Below are 17,105 nucleotides of genomic sequence, written 5' to 3' on the forward strand. Positions count from 1 at the left end.
AAGCGCAAGAAGGATACACAAGGGGAGACTGGGCTGCACTTCAAAGAGAGATCCATTGGGTATTGCTACATTTTAGAAAGGCTCAGATCCTTTGGGCTGACAAGTAGCTGGCGATTGTGAGACTCTTGTTGGAAATTCTCATACGTACTTGCTTTGTTCTTACTCTTCCCTGGGTATCCACTTATGGCTCCTGCTGGAGAACAGCAGCCAGATGAGCCCTGTGTTTGAACAGAACTGTTGTGCTCAGGTATACCATCTTCTCAGGAAAACTTCCATGTGTTGTACAGAACTATGACACGGAAAAATGCATGTAGCATCTATGTGGCTATATAGGTTAGCACCACCTTTCTAGTTCTGTTTGTATCCTGATATCTTACTGCTTTTCCCCTTATAGCTTTGGTCATTCGTTTCTTGCTGTATGTTTGTTTTATTTGTAGCTGTTACAAGATTCCATATTGGTGTCCACAATTCCTGTTCATTTCTCAAAGAACAGGATTTCAGACAGCTCCTTATTACATACCAAAACCCCGAACCCTGAAATATTTCCTTCTCTGTGCTCAGAACCTGACTTGTACAGATTAACTTACAGATGAGTTGTCATCTGTTGTTCTTCTGGATATTTTTTTCTCTGATTAATTTTTTCTCATGTTTAGAAATTTGAGCATAATGTCAAGCCCAGGTTCTTGATGAGATACATGTATGTGTAGTATTACTATAATAGTTAATAGAAATTCAGTGTGTTTTTAAAAAGTGATAGCATTGATTCACAGAGGAGCTTGTAAAGATACATCAAGAACAAGGATAAAGATACTACACTGTATATTATGAGTTTCTTAGTGTTGCCTTTTCTTACACATTAGAGGCTGTTATAAAGTTTATTGTCATTACCTGTGCACTCTTTCATGGTGATGTAATCTTTGTCCCAAAGACTGAAAATATTGAAATTAAATTTGTCTTGAAATTCATAATTTAAAAATTATTTTATAATACTGCCACTGTTAAAGCAATTAACAATAAAACAATCCTGGATTAAATACTCCTGGCTCTAGTTACTTTCACAAACATACATGTACATGTTTCTGAAATACTGAAAACTGTCTGTTTTAGTAGACATCACTACTTCTATCTATTAGAGTCCCTTTCTCTCGCTCTACAAATTTTTTCTTATAGGCATTGTCATTTTCCTATTTTAAAATTTAGGAAAGAAATCGCATGTTCTCAAAGGTTTTATTTAGCATATAGGCAGGATTTGCATATTTATGAAAAAAGTGGCTACTCTGTATTAGCTGTGCTCCATCCTTCTGCTTATTCAATGATCATATGTAGTTTAAAAGTTGAGAAACTCAATTGTGAAGTGTTTCCCTGTTTTATAAGGAGGCATAAGAAGAAAATGCCATGCTATTATTTGGGAGAAGAGGGAAGGACAAAAAACAAAGAGGGGAAGAGGAGAGGAAAAGCAAAATAAAGGCGAAAAAAATAAAATGCCCTGAACTGACAGCAAGATTAATAAGAAGGAATTAAAACTTAGCCTTGTCTGGCACAGATAGTTTTATCTTTCCTGGCATGAACATGCATGAAAACTTTACATGCTTTTACTTATAGTTACTTTGTGTGGTTTAAAATGCTTGAACAAAATATGAATTGGATGTTTATTTTGTCAGAGAAGTGTCCTTTAATCGTAGCTTGGTTGCTTTTTGTTTCTCTCAAGTCATCAAGTAGAAATCATCTAGTGTTATCAGACTGGGTCCATACAAAGCTAGGCTACTTCATCAACCTATTGTGCACCTCTCAGTCATAATCCTGATGCATTTGCCTCAGTTGATCTCTCTGAAGCCAACCCACTTCAGTGTCCTTAGATACTTGCATACTTCAATGTCAAAAAAAAACCCAAACCAGTGAAGTGCTGTTGCCCTTGCTGCTCTGTTTTCAATAAACCTGAAGTATCAGAAAAGGCAAGAAATATAAAATTTTTGCAACCAAGTGAGTTAATGACAATTCAGAGATTGCTAAGATGTTCTCCTACTGCTACTGTTTTGATTAGCTGCAAGCTGAAATACTGTGTAGAGAAAATTTTCTGAGAGATTCTCCTGTGAGCAGTTTCAGAATGTAAAATAACTTTTTGTCGTGAGAGGAAGTGTCTTTGTAACTGTAAAAACAGCAATCCTCTGACATCCTAGAACTACTGATTTACCTTTTGCCTTGCAGCTAAGCGACAGCCTGTTGCTGAGGGTGAAAAATAAATGTTTACACTCCCGAAAAGAGTGTGAGCAATGTAGTCAGTCTCTGAGGAGCAAGGACTGATTGCCTGTGTGGTCGTAGCAGCTTTCATCACCAGTGGATCTAGCTGTCAACCGGAGCTGCTGTGGTATAAAGCACTAATAGTAATAACAGCAATGCAAATGCCAGCCTTGAGTGTAACAGGGAAGATCCCAAGCTAGCAAAAAATAGGGTAATTCTCAGGGCACAGCAGGGGGAATTTAATGCAGTGCCTCTAAGCTTGTTGTGAGCACGGAGAACAGGCACTCTTTCAGTGTGTTTTGTGGTCCTGTGCTGTTACTTTGAGTTTCTGTCAGGGTTCTTATACAGCTTGTTCCAGCAGGAAACACTGTCCTCCTGACTGGCTGGCTACCATCTCCCATATTTCTGGAAGAAACAACTTATGATTCTCTTCAGTTGTAACAAAGAAAGGAGAGGTTTTTTGAATCCCTTCCTTGGCTACTGTTGATAGTACTAGTAGAGATGTAGGAAAAAACCCATAGAAATGAGATGAAAACAAATGAGTTGTCCTATTGTTTTAATAGTTCTTTATATACTGACATTCAGATAACACTGCATATCTGAGAACAGGGCTACGTTTACAATCACCCAGTAGGAGTCTTTGTCTTGGCCCATAATAAAAAAATCTAAGGGATTCTCCTTGCCTATGCTTATATGCTTATATGCTCAGTGGACAGTTCATTTGCTAAAACTTTTCTGCTTCTATAAAAAAAACTTTTAAAGACCCTCTGAGGAAGTTTTTTGACTTACTGACTGCTCAAATGACAGTTATTGCTATGATGTGCTTTATGAAACTGCTTTACTTGATTCCTTTACTTATGTTGACAAGAAGAGCTCTAGGCCCTGCTTATTAGTGCCTCTTTACTCTGAAATAGGGCCTGTCTTTTCAGTCGTGGTTCATCCCAGTAGGCTGTACTGCTTCCTGCCTTAATTATAGGCATTTTAGCAGTAGCTAGAGGGAGAGAGAGATGCTTCTCTTAAAAGTAGGGAGCTCAGACAAAATTACATTATCATCCTTTATCAAAGATTTTGGTTTGATGAAACCAAGAGTAGATGTAGGAGATTTCAACTGTGTTCTTTGTTGGGGAGAAAAAAAAAAGAAGAAAAAAAAAAAAAAAAAAAAAAAAACTTTTGAGAAATCCAGGCAAGAGATGTTAGAAAAAATGGAGTAGAATAAATTTAACATAAAAAGGTGAATGGTAATTTAAGACATAACCATCTGCTGTGCCACAGTGTAGAAAGTACAAGAAAAGGAGACAAAATATGAGACCCCTCAGTGGTAGTTCCTTACAACTTAATCCTTATCTAGAAAAAATTGAATGTGAGATGTCCCTGGTGACTGAAGAGAATTTGTGAAATAAAGTGCAAACTTGTTAAATTAAATAAACTGTAGCTAACATGAGAGTCAGAATACTGAGACAAATTTCAGAGGGAACTGAAAGGAAAAGAGAGGATGTTGGGTTAGCCTTTGTGAACTCTGCCTGGGCAAATTCCAAATGATGGAAAATGTAATAGAATCAGTTTCTTCTCATAGTTTAAATGTGTCTAGAATCATATTTTAAGATCCCAGAGATGCTTTGCAAACACAGAATTTGTAAAATATGTTTTAATTTTGTTTTTTAAGTTATGAAGGGGTTTAGAGTTCCTTGTTAAAAATCTATAAGCCCTGTGTGACACCCTTTCTGAAGGGAAACAGAAGTTTTACCATTGTGGTGAATGTATGGTTTTTAATTAAAATGAAAGGTAAAACAAGTCCTTATAGGCTAAAAGACAGCAAAATGACCTTTAATATCAAAGATAAATTTGGGTGAAAAAGTATAGAAAGTTTTGCCTGATAAAATTGAGCCTGGATTATGAATCACTGATCTCGAGGACTAATAGCAGGACCTGAGTAACTGAGGATATAACTGACTTTTTTAAATGAGTTCGAGAATTGTGTGATGTCAGTGGTCTGCTCAAGGAGCCAACAAAGCAGGGATCTATTTCTGAGTGAATTACAGAAATGTCTGTATTTTTAACACATATATTGCACATGCTTGACTCTTGCATTTATGTAAAGATGCAATATTATCCATGCAGGGAGATAACTGGGATATGAAGGAAGACAAGGAAGAGTAGCCTTGTACTGAACCAGGTACACTCTCTGAGGTAATTACAAAGTCTGGAGGAAAGGTGGGTTATAGTGCACAGTTACTCTTCGTGCACGAAAGAGTAATGTGGGTAAGCTCAGTTCAGATCTTACAGGGAAGTTCTGTGCAACTCCCAGTGGGTCTTGTCAGAACAATCCAGTCTCTTCCTCTGAGCTTAAATTTATGAAGTCAAGAGAATATAAAAGTGTTTGAATTATTAAAAAAAAAAATCATATTTTGTTCTTTTTTTTTTTTTAATTGCCTAGTATTCTCTGGGTTACTTTCACTATTCTATTTTAAACCCGATTATCCTCCTACAAGTGATATTCTCTTGCTGTATTACCTGCATTTGGAGTTAGTTTTTAATTTTACCAAGAAAATCGAGTCTGAAATAGAGTAGATCTATAAAGCCAGAAGTAAGTAAGTAAGAGCAAATTCTGTAGGTAACTTACCTGCCCTGTGCATTGATTCCATGATGCCAGGTAGTTCCTCACACAAATTCATGTTACTGATGTCCAGCTGAATACAGTTAGTAGAAGGAATGGACTTGTAACTGCAAATATCAGGTGAGCTTGTATTCCCAGCAGAGAAAAAGGTATGCATTTACATTTAAAATAAAATAACATGTTGAGAAAAGTTATAAATGCTATCAGGGATTAACATAGGATAACAGTATTTAATGCTAACTATAATTAAGTTTCCTGAATGTGTCCTTGATTGGAAATGTTCCAGTTAAGGGAAGTCTTAAGACAAAATTTTCAGAGACAGCAATATTATGATAGATCTGGAAACTGAAATCCAAGTTATTTTGAATCATTTTTATCTGGAAATTACTGACTTAGTATGCACTTACTTACTAATATGTTACTTTAATGAGTGAAATGAATGTAAAATTAGTTCTTAGGTTGGTTAAAACAGCAGAGTCTTACTATGATTAAAACCACCATGGGTATCAGTCATCAAATGTCTGGAATTTGCTATTTTCTATATGCAGGTTAGACAACTATTTTGTATTTGAATTTTGTTACATATAATATAAAATAAATTCTTTGAATATGGAATATGATCTGTGACATGTCATTTCTACAGCATTTAATTTTACTGCCCAAAAAGAGAAAATGGACTATATTTAGTTTTACAAATTTATCAGCTAGTGTTATCTCCATTTCTTCTGTACCAAGGAATAAATAAATTATGAGCCATTAGATCAAATCATGCAGCTTTAGTATTGTTCATTATCTACACCAGACCGAAGTGTCCACGCTCCTGTGATAAAATTAGCATCTCTGATGCTCTGCTATAACGACAAGTAGAGAAAGGCAGTAGGTAGCAAAAGCGGAACTGCTAAGCATGCCCACATAAGAATGTCACACTTAGGTAACAGAGTGTCCCTCAGGTCAGCCTACGATAAGAGCAAAGTCAAACAAGGCTGAATCCTTGATGTTTTGTGTTTTAAGTATCTGAAAATTGTTCACGACCAGCCTCGACCTACAAGACCTCAAATGATCATATGAGCAAGGCAATAAATCGGTGGTAACTTGCCCAGGGGCCCGTGTTGTAGTTGTGATGTTGTGAAAGTTGCATCTAGTGTGTTAGCCTGTCCACATAGATCTTGCCTACTTGTTCAGGCTTCTCAGACGGGAAAATTTTACATTTACTTGTACCGAAGGGGAAACAATGGTGGCTGAATGGGCATGGCTGAAAGGTTCTGCATCGTATCAGTGCAGTCCAGTGGAGATGCACGGGAATACCACAGCATCAGGAGAGCTGGGGAACCACTTGCTTTCCAAAACTCCACACCTGAGCAAGATTTTGGCAAAGCCAACACTTTGTAGCCCTGCAGTATTTGCCAAACATCCAGGACGTGGCCTCCTGTTGTGGGACAGACTGATTCACCTTCCTGAGAGAAATCAAACATGGAATTTAGTGGGCACTGCAGAAAACCGTTTCTGTAGGAAAAGACACTTCAAAAATTATGATATCCAGAGGAATGGACAGCAGCTTTCGCAATGTCTACGTGCTTCAACCTGGACTAGCACAATTTTACATCCAGGCCATACAAAAGCAAACTTTCAAGTCATGTCAAGTGCCCAGGAATACCAAAAAGAAGAAAAAAAGTGTAAAGGTAACTGGCATTATCATGCAGAGCACAGCAAATGCTGTATTTAAAAAAATCCCCAAACCTCAAGCAAAACCAGGTTATTATGTCATTGTTTATTGTCAGGGATTTGGCCATTGGTAAAAGCATTATTATATGGGGATGTTTTCTTGTTACCAACTTTTTTTTTTTTTTTCCATCAGGACAATTGTGATTTTTAGTTTTCCTTTCTATTTAATTTAGTAGCTTAGTGAAGAGCCCTGATGACAATGGGATGAGTAATTGCGGAGAGTTTCTGTGTGATACCTAATACAAAATAATTCCTGTTCATTTAGAGCTTTTAAAAAGCTCTATTCTAATAAAATACCTTTTAAAAATCTTTGTCTTTATGGTCTTGTAAGCTGATAAAAAATCTTTTCTGAACCTGGCCTTTTTTAACGAAGCATATCTTTGATACATGAAAAATGCAAAGGCAAAAGAAAACATTCTTTTACTACTTTCAGAGTATTCATCTCCCACCTGTGACTGTGTTGTTTGCCCTCGTTCTTATTATTAGCCATCCCCAAAGCCTCAGTAAGTGCATGTACAGAACTTAAATGGAACTTGTTGTTAGGAATATTCTTTGCCTCACTAGTCAGGAGAATAAACCATTTTCTTTCAGGTAGGCTGGTTTGTTCACATCAGTGCAGCATTGAAGGAATTCCTTTTCAGAATCACAGTTGCTTAGGTATTAGCACAAATTTAGTGCTTAAGTTATTTTTATTCCTTTTTAAACTTGGATAAATAGTTCTTCATTGTTCTTTGCCTAAAAAAATAATTACTGCATATTGGGAGTAATATGGGGGGGATTACAAGTTGTTTTCTTTTACTTAAGTCTTGCGTCACTCCAGGAAGAAAGATTACAGTGTCAGGCAGGATATCACCTCATGAAAAAGTTAAACTGGTCTAAGTACCTGATTTCTTTAGATTTAGTTGTGCTTTACCTCAGAATGCCTCTTTGCTAACAGATGTCAGGTGTTGATCGCTTTAACGTCTTACCAAAGGCTGTCAGGAGGCTGCCAAACCCAGACAGTCCCATCCAGGAGTCTGTTAATTATGTTGTGTCAAGCTAAATTAGGCTGCTTTCAGCTTGGTTTTATTTTTGAACAAATGAAACTTTTTACCCTGAAGTTTTCACGTGGAGTAGGGGTAGGGAATGACTCAGAAAAGGTACATGTTATAAGTATTGGTGGTTACTTTCTCAAGATATAAGCTCTGTAATTAACTGATGTCTGCTAACAGGGTCTTCCAATTATGATATATGGGGAGGCTTAACAAATTGGGTTGTCTGGGTCACAGGTTTATAATTACTCTTAGTAATATTTGCTCAGAGACCGTCTCAAAAGTTGTCAAACACTATTCAAGAATTTTGTTAGCCCGTTTGTTGGCAGACCTCTCAAGGAGCAAACACTTTCTGAAAGACCATGTGCTACCTACACATTGTGAATAGTGCAAGAAAAATGCAAGCACAAGCCCTCGAAGAGTCCTGATCAGGAAAGAGAAATCCCTTTTCTCTTTTAACCAAATTTATTCAAGATGTCAAAAAATATTTTGAGGGATAACTGGAATTGTAGTGAATCTGAACATTTAAATATAAACCATGACATTCTTTGTTATCCAAACAGACTAGTGAAGTGTTTCATTAAAAGGTACATCACACTGGCACATTATGAGTCATATAGAAATTCATTGGCATGTCATAACCGAGGTACAGTGAATTTTGTGGGAAGAGCAGTTTTAGAGAAATAAGTAACTTAGTACATGTGGAGAAAATAGGTGTGCTGCTGTCTAAGTAAGGTTTTCATTGGTTTATACCAGGGACAACTAGTTTGAAGCTTGCTTGCATCTGTTGCAAACCCAGAGAAATTATTTTATGCTGGAAAGATTTAGCTCTTTTTCCTTCAGTTGTATTACTTGCTCTAATAAATGTAGCATAGACAAAATTACGATTTATAGTATCTTCAATTCCATTGAGACATACTCCAGGAACTGTCAAGTGCTGTTGTAACTTTTCAGCACTGGAATTGCATAATTCTACCTGCTTTGTGATTTAGTCACACATAGAGTTTTCAAACTAAGATAAACACTTTATAGTGTTTATCTTATTAATTTTCTTATTTTATATTCTTTATATTCTTTATATTCTTATCTTATTAATTATCTTATTTATCTTATTAATTTTCTGGGTTTGTTAATACCCGTTATTATTTTTGATTCTGATGTTTGAGGTTTTCTTAGTTTAATCTCTAACAATAAGTTTGCATAGTCTCATTTTTGAGGGACCATTTTGAGTCTCTGATCATAGTATGTAAAGTGAATGAATAAGGTGGTGCAAATACGTATGTTAAAGAGAGATGGTAACTCATTGTGTAGGCATGGAGATAGCAGTATTTGACAAATTATGTGTGTTGCAAAGGCTACATTAGTATTTCTGCTCAAAAGCTGTTACAGTTTTCGGTATATTTTCCTTACAATTTGAAAAGACCTGTATGGGATGTGGCCCATGTTATGGAAGCACAGATTTGTGTTCTCAGGAAAACACAGAGATCTAATTTTTTTTTCCCAAAACCATCATCAGAGGTGGCTGAGAGAACGCAGGCAACAAGAAAATCTATGAATAGGAAATATAACAGTTATTTTGTAATGTGTAAAAATTTGTATTACTAAACCAGGACCTGATAATACAAGTGTACAAAACTGTGAAGAGTTCAGAAAGGTATGTTTGATCCTTGCAACTACATGTTCGAATGTGCAAAATTTTTTTACCAAATACTGGATTTTTATTCATCTCTATTCATGCGTGAAGTGTGAACACAACCAACATAAGACTCTTCCTTTTGATCCTTTAGAAGTGGCACTCTGCCCTGACTAATATCAATGCTCTGCAGTGCTTCCCACGTACTGGCATTGCCAAATCTTTTAGAAGTAGCGTGTAGGGGACCTAAGTGCAGCACTGGGATACTCAGGACTCTAGACCAGGGGTGCACAGTTTGGAAAAGGTCGGGGGAATAGGACTCCTGTGGACTCCTACGCAGGTAGCTGAGGAACACAGCGGCGTGGATTTCGCTGAACGGTTCTTCTTTTCTGTGTCAGGCACTTGGTCGGGCTGTAGCATCCAGAGGATCATCCACAGGATTGCTGTCTTTCCTTAACGTTTCCACGGGTTCATTTTCGTGCATTTTGCAACCAAGTTAAGAGTAGAAGTGCAGCTTAGTGGGGCATTTAATTGTTTGTAATTAAAAGTCTTAGTCATAACTTTAAAACGGGAGTTGATGAAGAGCTGAATGATCTAGTGTAAAGTGGTCTTTTCTGCAGACTCCTCTTTTCAGGCATTCTCAGCCTGATTTCTGCCCACCCAGTGTAACATCACTGACTGCGCTACACTTACTTCTGATTTACACCAGGGTGAGTACATAAAAACCTTTGGGGCATTCCAGGCCCATGTTCAAAAAGTAATTTCTGCCTTCTTTAGTACAATGAACTGGCATCTCAGATTGTGAGGAGTTCAAGCTCTGGATCCTTTGCTGTCACAGTATCAAAGTTTCTGTTTTGTCACTGGCCTATTTGCTTGAATTGAAGGTTTTATTCTGATGATGATTAATTCCCATATGTTCGCATAATCAGACACTTGTGCAGTAATAAAATTCCAAGTGCAGTACTATATTGCTGAAGGCAATGAAAGCTCAACATGACACGAAGACTCTAATATTCAAATTGTAGTATAAGACAAAAACTGTTTAATATTATTCTACTCCACTTTCAGGCTTTTGATAAAGACCCTGTCTGACTCTCTTTTATCAGATGATTTAATTCAAAGGAATATATGACAGGGACCTGCAGGATTGGACCTTAAGAAATTAAAATTAAAATATTTTAGTATTATTTCAGTTTTAATAAGGATGTTAAGACTTTGCAATGTTCTTACAAAGATGATCAATGAACTGATTTGTTTCCAAGGGAACAACAATCTGCAGTGCTATAAACCTCTATAATGTTAGCACTTTAAAGGTAAGGAACCCACATTCCCTGGCAGTGTTTATCATTCTTTTTTTTTTTTTTTGTGGTTGGAAAAATCTTCCATCCGTTTTTCTTTTCCTTCTTGTCCTTCACAGTTTCATGTAATTTAATTTCCTTGCAGTATTACAGTAACTCTTTACAAGTATAGAACATATGACACATTTCTAAGCATTATTGACATAGCAATAGAAAATAAGAAATGTTTGAGGGATTTATTTTGGAACAGAGAGTAAGTCACAGGCTGTGCCATGTTGATATACCGTTTCCTCAAGTGCTATCCTGGCTGGAATAGCTCTGTCAACACACGGTCTCAGTTCTGTTTAGTTTCTCAGTAACAAACCTGAATCAAATCAGGGGTGAAAAACCAAGAGAAGAGAAAATTTGTGGGACTTTTGACTCTGCTGACAAAGCAAATCTACATGGGGAAAAATTCCCACTAAGAATTTAAAGCCTAGTTCGCCAAGGGTTTTCTGGGTGGTGTAGAAGTATCCAGATATTCTACTCTGCTAACCTGTAAAACACGGTCTCACATCTGTGCAAGCTCTAACATAAATTCCTGTTAGCTGCACAGGAGATAGTTCTGTGGTAAAGGGACAACCCATGTACTTGCACTTGCAGAATGTTTTCTTTCTGAGGAGTGTGGAGAAGTAAGGTAGACAAGCGGAGTTACGTTTGTATGCACTACGGTATTACCAACTGATCGCCTAAATGAGCGTGGTTCGGGCGTTTCTGTGCAAACAACTATTGCTGAATTTCTTATGAAACACAGGCATTTTTTATGAAGTGTTGAACATCCATTCTGGAAAAATCGGCTCCTGCCTGAGACATGCCTTTTATCACAGACAAAGTCACTGTTGGTGAAATCTAGATGATGGGCCTGAGCTAAAATGAAAATTAACTTTTTCGTTGCTTTTTCACATAGTATTTCATAATGGTATTTGTTGAGTTAGATAATGGTAAATGAATGAGGGTTCATTTGGGTTTTACTTCTGGAATTTCAGTAGCAATTAGTGCTCTTAATGAAGTAAGATGTTAGTTAAAATTATTAGAATCTTATCAGAATAAGTTCATTTGGGAGCAACTTTATTGACTTCAACGGGATTGATCTTGGTAAAGTTCATTTTGACTTACCAAATGTATTATTATTTTCTGAACAAGTTAATAAGAAATGTGTGTTAAAGATGCTTCTTTTATAGTTAGAGGGGGGGGAAAAAATCCAAGCATCAATTTAAACTTCTCTGATCTTTGAAAGCACTTGTCCTGAATTTGGTAATATTTAGTCACTGATTGGCAAACTTTTTATTCAGACAGGTTAATTACAATTGTATGTTGGAAGGGAAAATGTTTCTCTGTTGGCTCTTTGCGTTAGTCTCAAATATTAACAATATCGGAGAGGGAGAAGTATGTACATGTCATACCCCGTTCTTACGTATTGCTCTGAACTTTTTAGGACTATTTAGGTGTATGTTCATCAAAGTTGTTTGATGTATACTTAAGACTGTAGAAGAAAAAGGGCCAAGTTACATGGTAATTTTGTCAGTCTTTTAGTTTAAAATGAGTGAAATAAGAAAACTAAGATCTCATTATGAAATCAGTAATAATTCTGCTTCCCAGTAATAAGAACAGTTATTAGAAAGGGATACTGTCTTGTTACTGACTTCAGAAGTTTTACCCTATTTTAGCTGTGCTGTAAAGAAAAAACACATTTTCCCTGGGGAAAAAAAAACATTAATATAAGTTTTAAATAATTTATTTTAGATCAAAAAAGAATGGCTTATTAAAGAAGATATATTGACCATATTGAGGTTTGGGGTGCATTAAGCAATTAAAAGATCATACAGTTTTTGTTGTAGTGGCATTGACATGTTCATAGGTGAGCCAAACTGAGCAAAAACCCTCCTTCCTCTCCTGGGTCTGTTGTCAAAAAAGATACTCTTCTAAAAGTACTTTGTTACTGAAACAGAAAAGATAACAAAGCAGAATAGCAAAGCAATTAGCTTATTGATAATATATAAGCAGTGCTCTTTTTAGTGATTATATTATTTTTAAGTTTCCCACCTGTTGAACTCAATAGAAATTACTTCTTGAAATCACTGAAGTTCAGCAAAGCTGCTTTCTCATAAATGCATTACCAGGCAGTGGGGTGGATTGTGTATGTGTGGAAGGCTGGGGAGATTCATGCATGTAATTCTGTAAAACAAAATCAATAAAGCTGATGACAGATTAAGTTGCTAAATTTTGTAAAACTAGACTACTGTTCGGGTCATCAGCACAGCACTATTGGATTTTCTATGGTTTAATGCTGAAAAACAGGATTATTGATTTTAGGATTTTCAGCGTATCCCCTCTGGGAGTTCTTAAGCAGTCTTTATAATTCTTCACACTTAAGTTGACAACTACAGTGACATAACTGTGTCCTCGCCTTAGTAATCATTTTCTAATCATATTGGAAAAGGCTGGAAGTGGTTTATAAAATGATTATTCCAGACAAACGGGGGAACAGGAGGGTTGTCGGGATGTCGCTTCTTTGTCTGGTGGTCATTGCTACCTGCCTGCCATCTTCCCTTGGAATTAACTTACAGTCACAGATTAAGACCTTTGACTGTCATAAATCTGCTTCCCAATATGTTTGACTGGCAGGGGAGTTCACAAGCCGTCCCAATATAAATAGGATTTTAGCACATCAGGTGCCGCTCCGAAGTAAAACGGACTGTTTTGCAGTCGACTTTGTTGGTGTATATTCATTGCTGCTCTCCCGACCCATGTGTATGCATGCCTGCGTGTGTATGCATGTGTGTGTGTACGTAAAGTAGAAGCTGAGATAGGCTAACAAAATGAACTACTGTATGCAAGAAATATATGAAGTGCACCCAGCTGCTGGTAGCAATTGCTACATGCAGTCCACTGATTATTGCACATATATTGAAGATAATCAGGGTTACAGCAGTTGTGATGCTCAGGTCCTGCACAGTAACAACATATATATGGAACAGGCCTGGGCGGTGAATCAGCCTTATACCTGTAGTTACCCTGGAAACGTGTTTAAAAGCGAGTACTCTGACATGGACATGGCCCTGAATCAGTACAACCAACCTGAATATTTCACAGAAGAAAAACCTACTTTTTCTCAAGTGCAGTCGCCATCGTACTCTCAGAAGAAAGGTAGGGGCATTTTATTTAAATAACAAAAAAAAATAATCTCTGTTTTTGTTTTTGTTTTGCTTTAAACTTACAGTTGCATCAGTTGGCTCAGATGCATCTTTGAATGTGAAGGCTGCCTGTTCAAAATTGAAAGCAGCAGTAACGTAGGTTGCTAGGTGATTGTAAGGTTTTCGGTGAGCGATGAGGATTTCCAAGCACTTTTTCTTAATCTATAAGAGACATTTGCAAATACATTGCTTGTTTTCTTCTTTGTTGGGCTATTAAGTTTGTTTGCGATTCACCAGTGAGCTAGATAAGAAAGTTTCTCTTCTGAAATGTCGTCATTATATATTCTGTGTCTTAAAGCTGTGTTTCTGGTTGCACACAAACGGTATAAGTCCTCATTTTCAGTAAATGTGAACTCTGTTTACTCAACAACTCAGGCAAAAGATTTTGAAAATAGAACTGTAAATATGTATGGGAAAATGAGTTACTGTCTTCTAAGTGAAAACCATGTAGTTTCTGATTATGCAGAGCAAAAAAGACTGAGAATTCAAGAATATATCTATGTAAGAAAGACTACTCTGCATCTAGAAAGTTGATATAATCAATATGTTTGTGAGGGGCAATTAGAGTGCAATGTCTGCTCCCTCTCAGGGTTAAATCATTGCCTCATTTTAGAATTTACTCTTTTGCCTTCAAGTAAGCAAAGGAGATTTAAAAAGAGCCCCAATATACCAACAAACATTTAGAAATGTTTTCAGTGTGTTTTTTTCTGAACTCAGACAGCCAAACTGACGCATACAGAGTATATGTTCTCCGTGTTTCTTTAAAATCACATTATTAAAGAATAAAAATAGACAGTCTGTTGTACCACAATAATGTTTTTGTTTTCTGTTACGACCAGATTTTCTGTATGCAGTTATCCAAAAAACACATGAATCTGATGTAATTAGGTGGATAGGGAAAACACCATTTACTACTTTTAAAGTAGCTTTGTAGTGAAAAGTAGACTGTTTAATTTTATTAACTACATGGAAAACTGAAATATTTTCCTTTGGGCAGGCAATATTCATTACTACTTGGTGCAATAAATCTGTATGTTCGGTAGAAAAATGTCTTCATTTTATGCTTCAAACAGCATCGTATTTCATAATAAAGGAAATGTTTTTTGAAATCCTTTTCTGGGAAGCTTTAACAACATCATCAAATTGTAGACTAAATGTAGTTGTGGATAATGCATGTTTTTGTGTTTTGCAACATTTTAAGTGCTTTTTAAGTCTATCTGCCGTTGGGTTCTGTATAATGAATTCACAGCCCTTTGTAGACTTTTCCCATGTCTTATTTTCGGTTAAAGAAAAAGTTTATCTCAGGATTAACTTAGAAAAAAATAAAAGACTTGTTATTGCAAAGTCGGTGAAGGAATACATTTTTCATAAGTTTAAAAGTTATAAATAAAAATTGATATACCTAGGTCAGAGCTTTACATTTTTTCGGTACTCAGACATCTGACATCTGCTCTGTTTAAAGTTTTCGCACTTGTTTGGGTCAAAGAATACAGAGTTGTTTTTAAAAATTACATGTCTGCCTTTGTTTTCTAACACCTCCGTTTCACTAAGAAATGGTGGTGAATTTTGAAGGAAGCTGAATCTCAAGCAGGCTTTTAATTGATCACTCACAGAGGCAGAGCAATGTGCTTTGGGATTTTTTAGATCCTTATTACTGTGATAATCAATAAAAAGTTGCCTCCCTTCTGTCAAACCCTTGCAAACGCTGGGTTTGTTAAGCAGAACAGATCTAAACTGCGTGGAACATGTGCATCTTTTTTTTTTTTAATTTCCATCTTTTAACCAAGCTATCGTAAAACTAACGAATCTTTTAATCCTGTCCCAAGAACAGAAGGCTTTTCACAGGGCATGTGTGTCTGTATTGATCCAGAATTGATTGGGGGGGCAAGGGAGTTTGTTAGAGAAGCCTTGGTAATAGCCCATTAAAACAAAATTAAGTCCCTAAGCAGGTGTTCATGAGGAGTCTTGATTGTTGCAGTTGGTATTTTTGTTAGTCCCCTGAAATTTGTTGTAATCTCAGTAATATGCTGTTCAAATCAGATTGTATTTTACAGTAGCGCATGGAGTGTTCTATCAAAACTTTTGCAAGTTACTAAATGGTTAAAGTCTTGGTTTCCCTCCGAAAAGAAAAAAAATCAACATTTTATATGCTGAAAAGCTTATCATTTATGAAGGGGTATTTAGTTACTTCTCTATCTTTATGTCACTTTAAAAGAATTCCGAAAATAAATTGAAAAACAAGAAACAAAGACCTCGAAATGTGTCATTAAAGGGAAAAAAAAGTATTTAGAAAGTAAAACCAGTTATTGTAAAATACAAGAAAGCTACTTCAGTTATTACATGACATTAAAAACTATTATTTCCTGACTATCTGTCAGAAATTCTGATGAAAGAATTGACTTTTAAAGAAAAGAATTGTGGTCCAGAAAATCAAGAGGTAGAGGTAGGTGTAGCTTTAGGTTTGCATCTGCTTGTTGCTCCATTTCCTTTTGTGCTCTAGTGTATGCTGTTAAAAGGTGGTAGCACAACATTTGTGCAAGAGCTTACTGTTTTATTGAGGAAACTCTTTTGGCCCTGATCCTACCCTAGGAAACAGGCAGCCAGAAGCACTTTGCTTACTGCTGTTTTCTGCGTAATGCTGTGAAATCTGATAAGCAGAACAGGGCTCATCATTGTGAGAACGAGGTGCTATTCTCAGTTTTGTCCCAGAGAACTTAAACTGGAATATTTTTCCTCTCTTATAGTGCTTCCATCCATGGTGAGCTTGCAGTGCTGCATGCTGTGTGGGTGATGCTCTGGGTGAGCCTGTGCCTACCCTTGTGCAGAGGCTGAGCAGATAGGCAAAAATGTTCCTGGATCTCCTCACACCACCCGTACTGTGAGGAGGAGTACCGAGTGACAGGGTAAAGATAATGCAGTTAGGAAAGTACAAAAGAAATACATACAGGAGTCCGGAAACCTCAGTCTTGCCACATTTGGTGTGAGCACAGTGTTTTGGACATTTGGACAGTGTGGGAAATAGGTTTGCAAAGTTAAAACCGGGATGAGAGTTGGCTTTCACTTTCCTTTGCATGGTCATTTCCCAGACAAAGTTAACGAAAGATGCCTGCAGGTGTCTATGAAGTTAGGCTTTAACTTCGGGTTCTATGGGAGTGGACAGCAGGAAGCAGAGGCTGCCCCTCACAGCAAGGGTTTGCAGGTGGGAATTCTCGAGTCGGGCTGCAGCAGCGCCGGCTCCTCAGCCCTGCGTCTCACTTTGCTTCCCAGATACCAGGTGGGGTTAATGCTGTCTTTTGTAGGGCATGGTGATATGGTGGAAGAAAGGGTCTTTGAAGG

General features: G+C 36.9%; 1 protein-coding gene across 7 annotated transcripts in view; it reads left to right on the top strand.

Annotated features, from left to right (window-relative positions):
• Positions 1–17,105, top strand: part of THRB (thyroid hormone receptor beta) — a 173,109-nt gene that overhangs the window by 129,290 nt on the left and 26,714 nt on the right. Inside the window, exon 1 of one of the 7 annotated variants that reach the window (XM_050312103.1) lies at positions 13,376–13,722. The exons of the other annotated variants lie outside the window; for them this stretch is intronic. Coding sequence (XP_050168060.1) covers positions 13,395–13,722 — 328 coding nt within the window. The 5' untranslated portion in view covers positions 13,376–13,394. Of the gene's footprint in view, positions 1–13,375; positions 13,723–17,105 lie in introns of those variants that run through there. 7 annotated transcript variants of the gene reach the window in all.

The sequence above is a fragment of the Myiozetetes cayanensis genome, unplaced genomic scaffold, assembly GCF_022539395.1.
Source record: "Myiozetetes cayanensis isolate MyiCay16 unplaced genomic scaffold, myiCay2020 scf1, whole genome shotgun sequence".
NCBI lineage: Eukaryota > Metazoa > Chordata > Aves > Passeriformes > Tyrannidae > Myiozetetes > Myiozetetes cayanensis.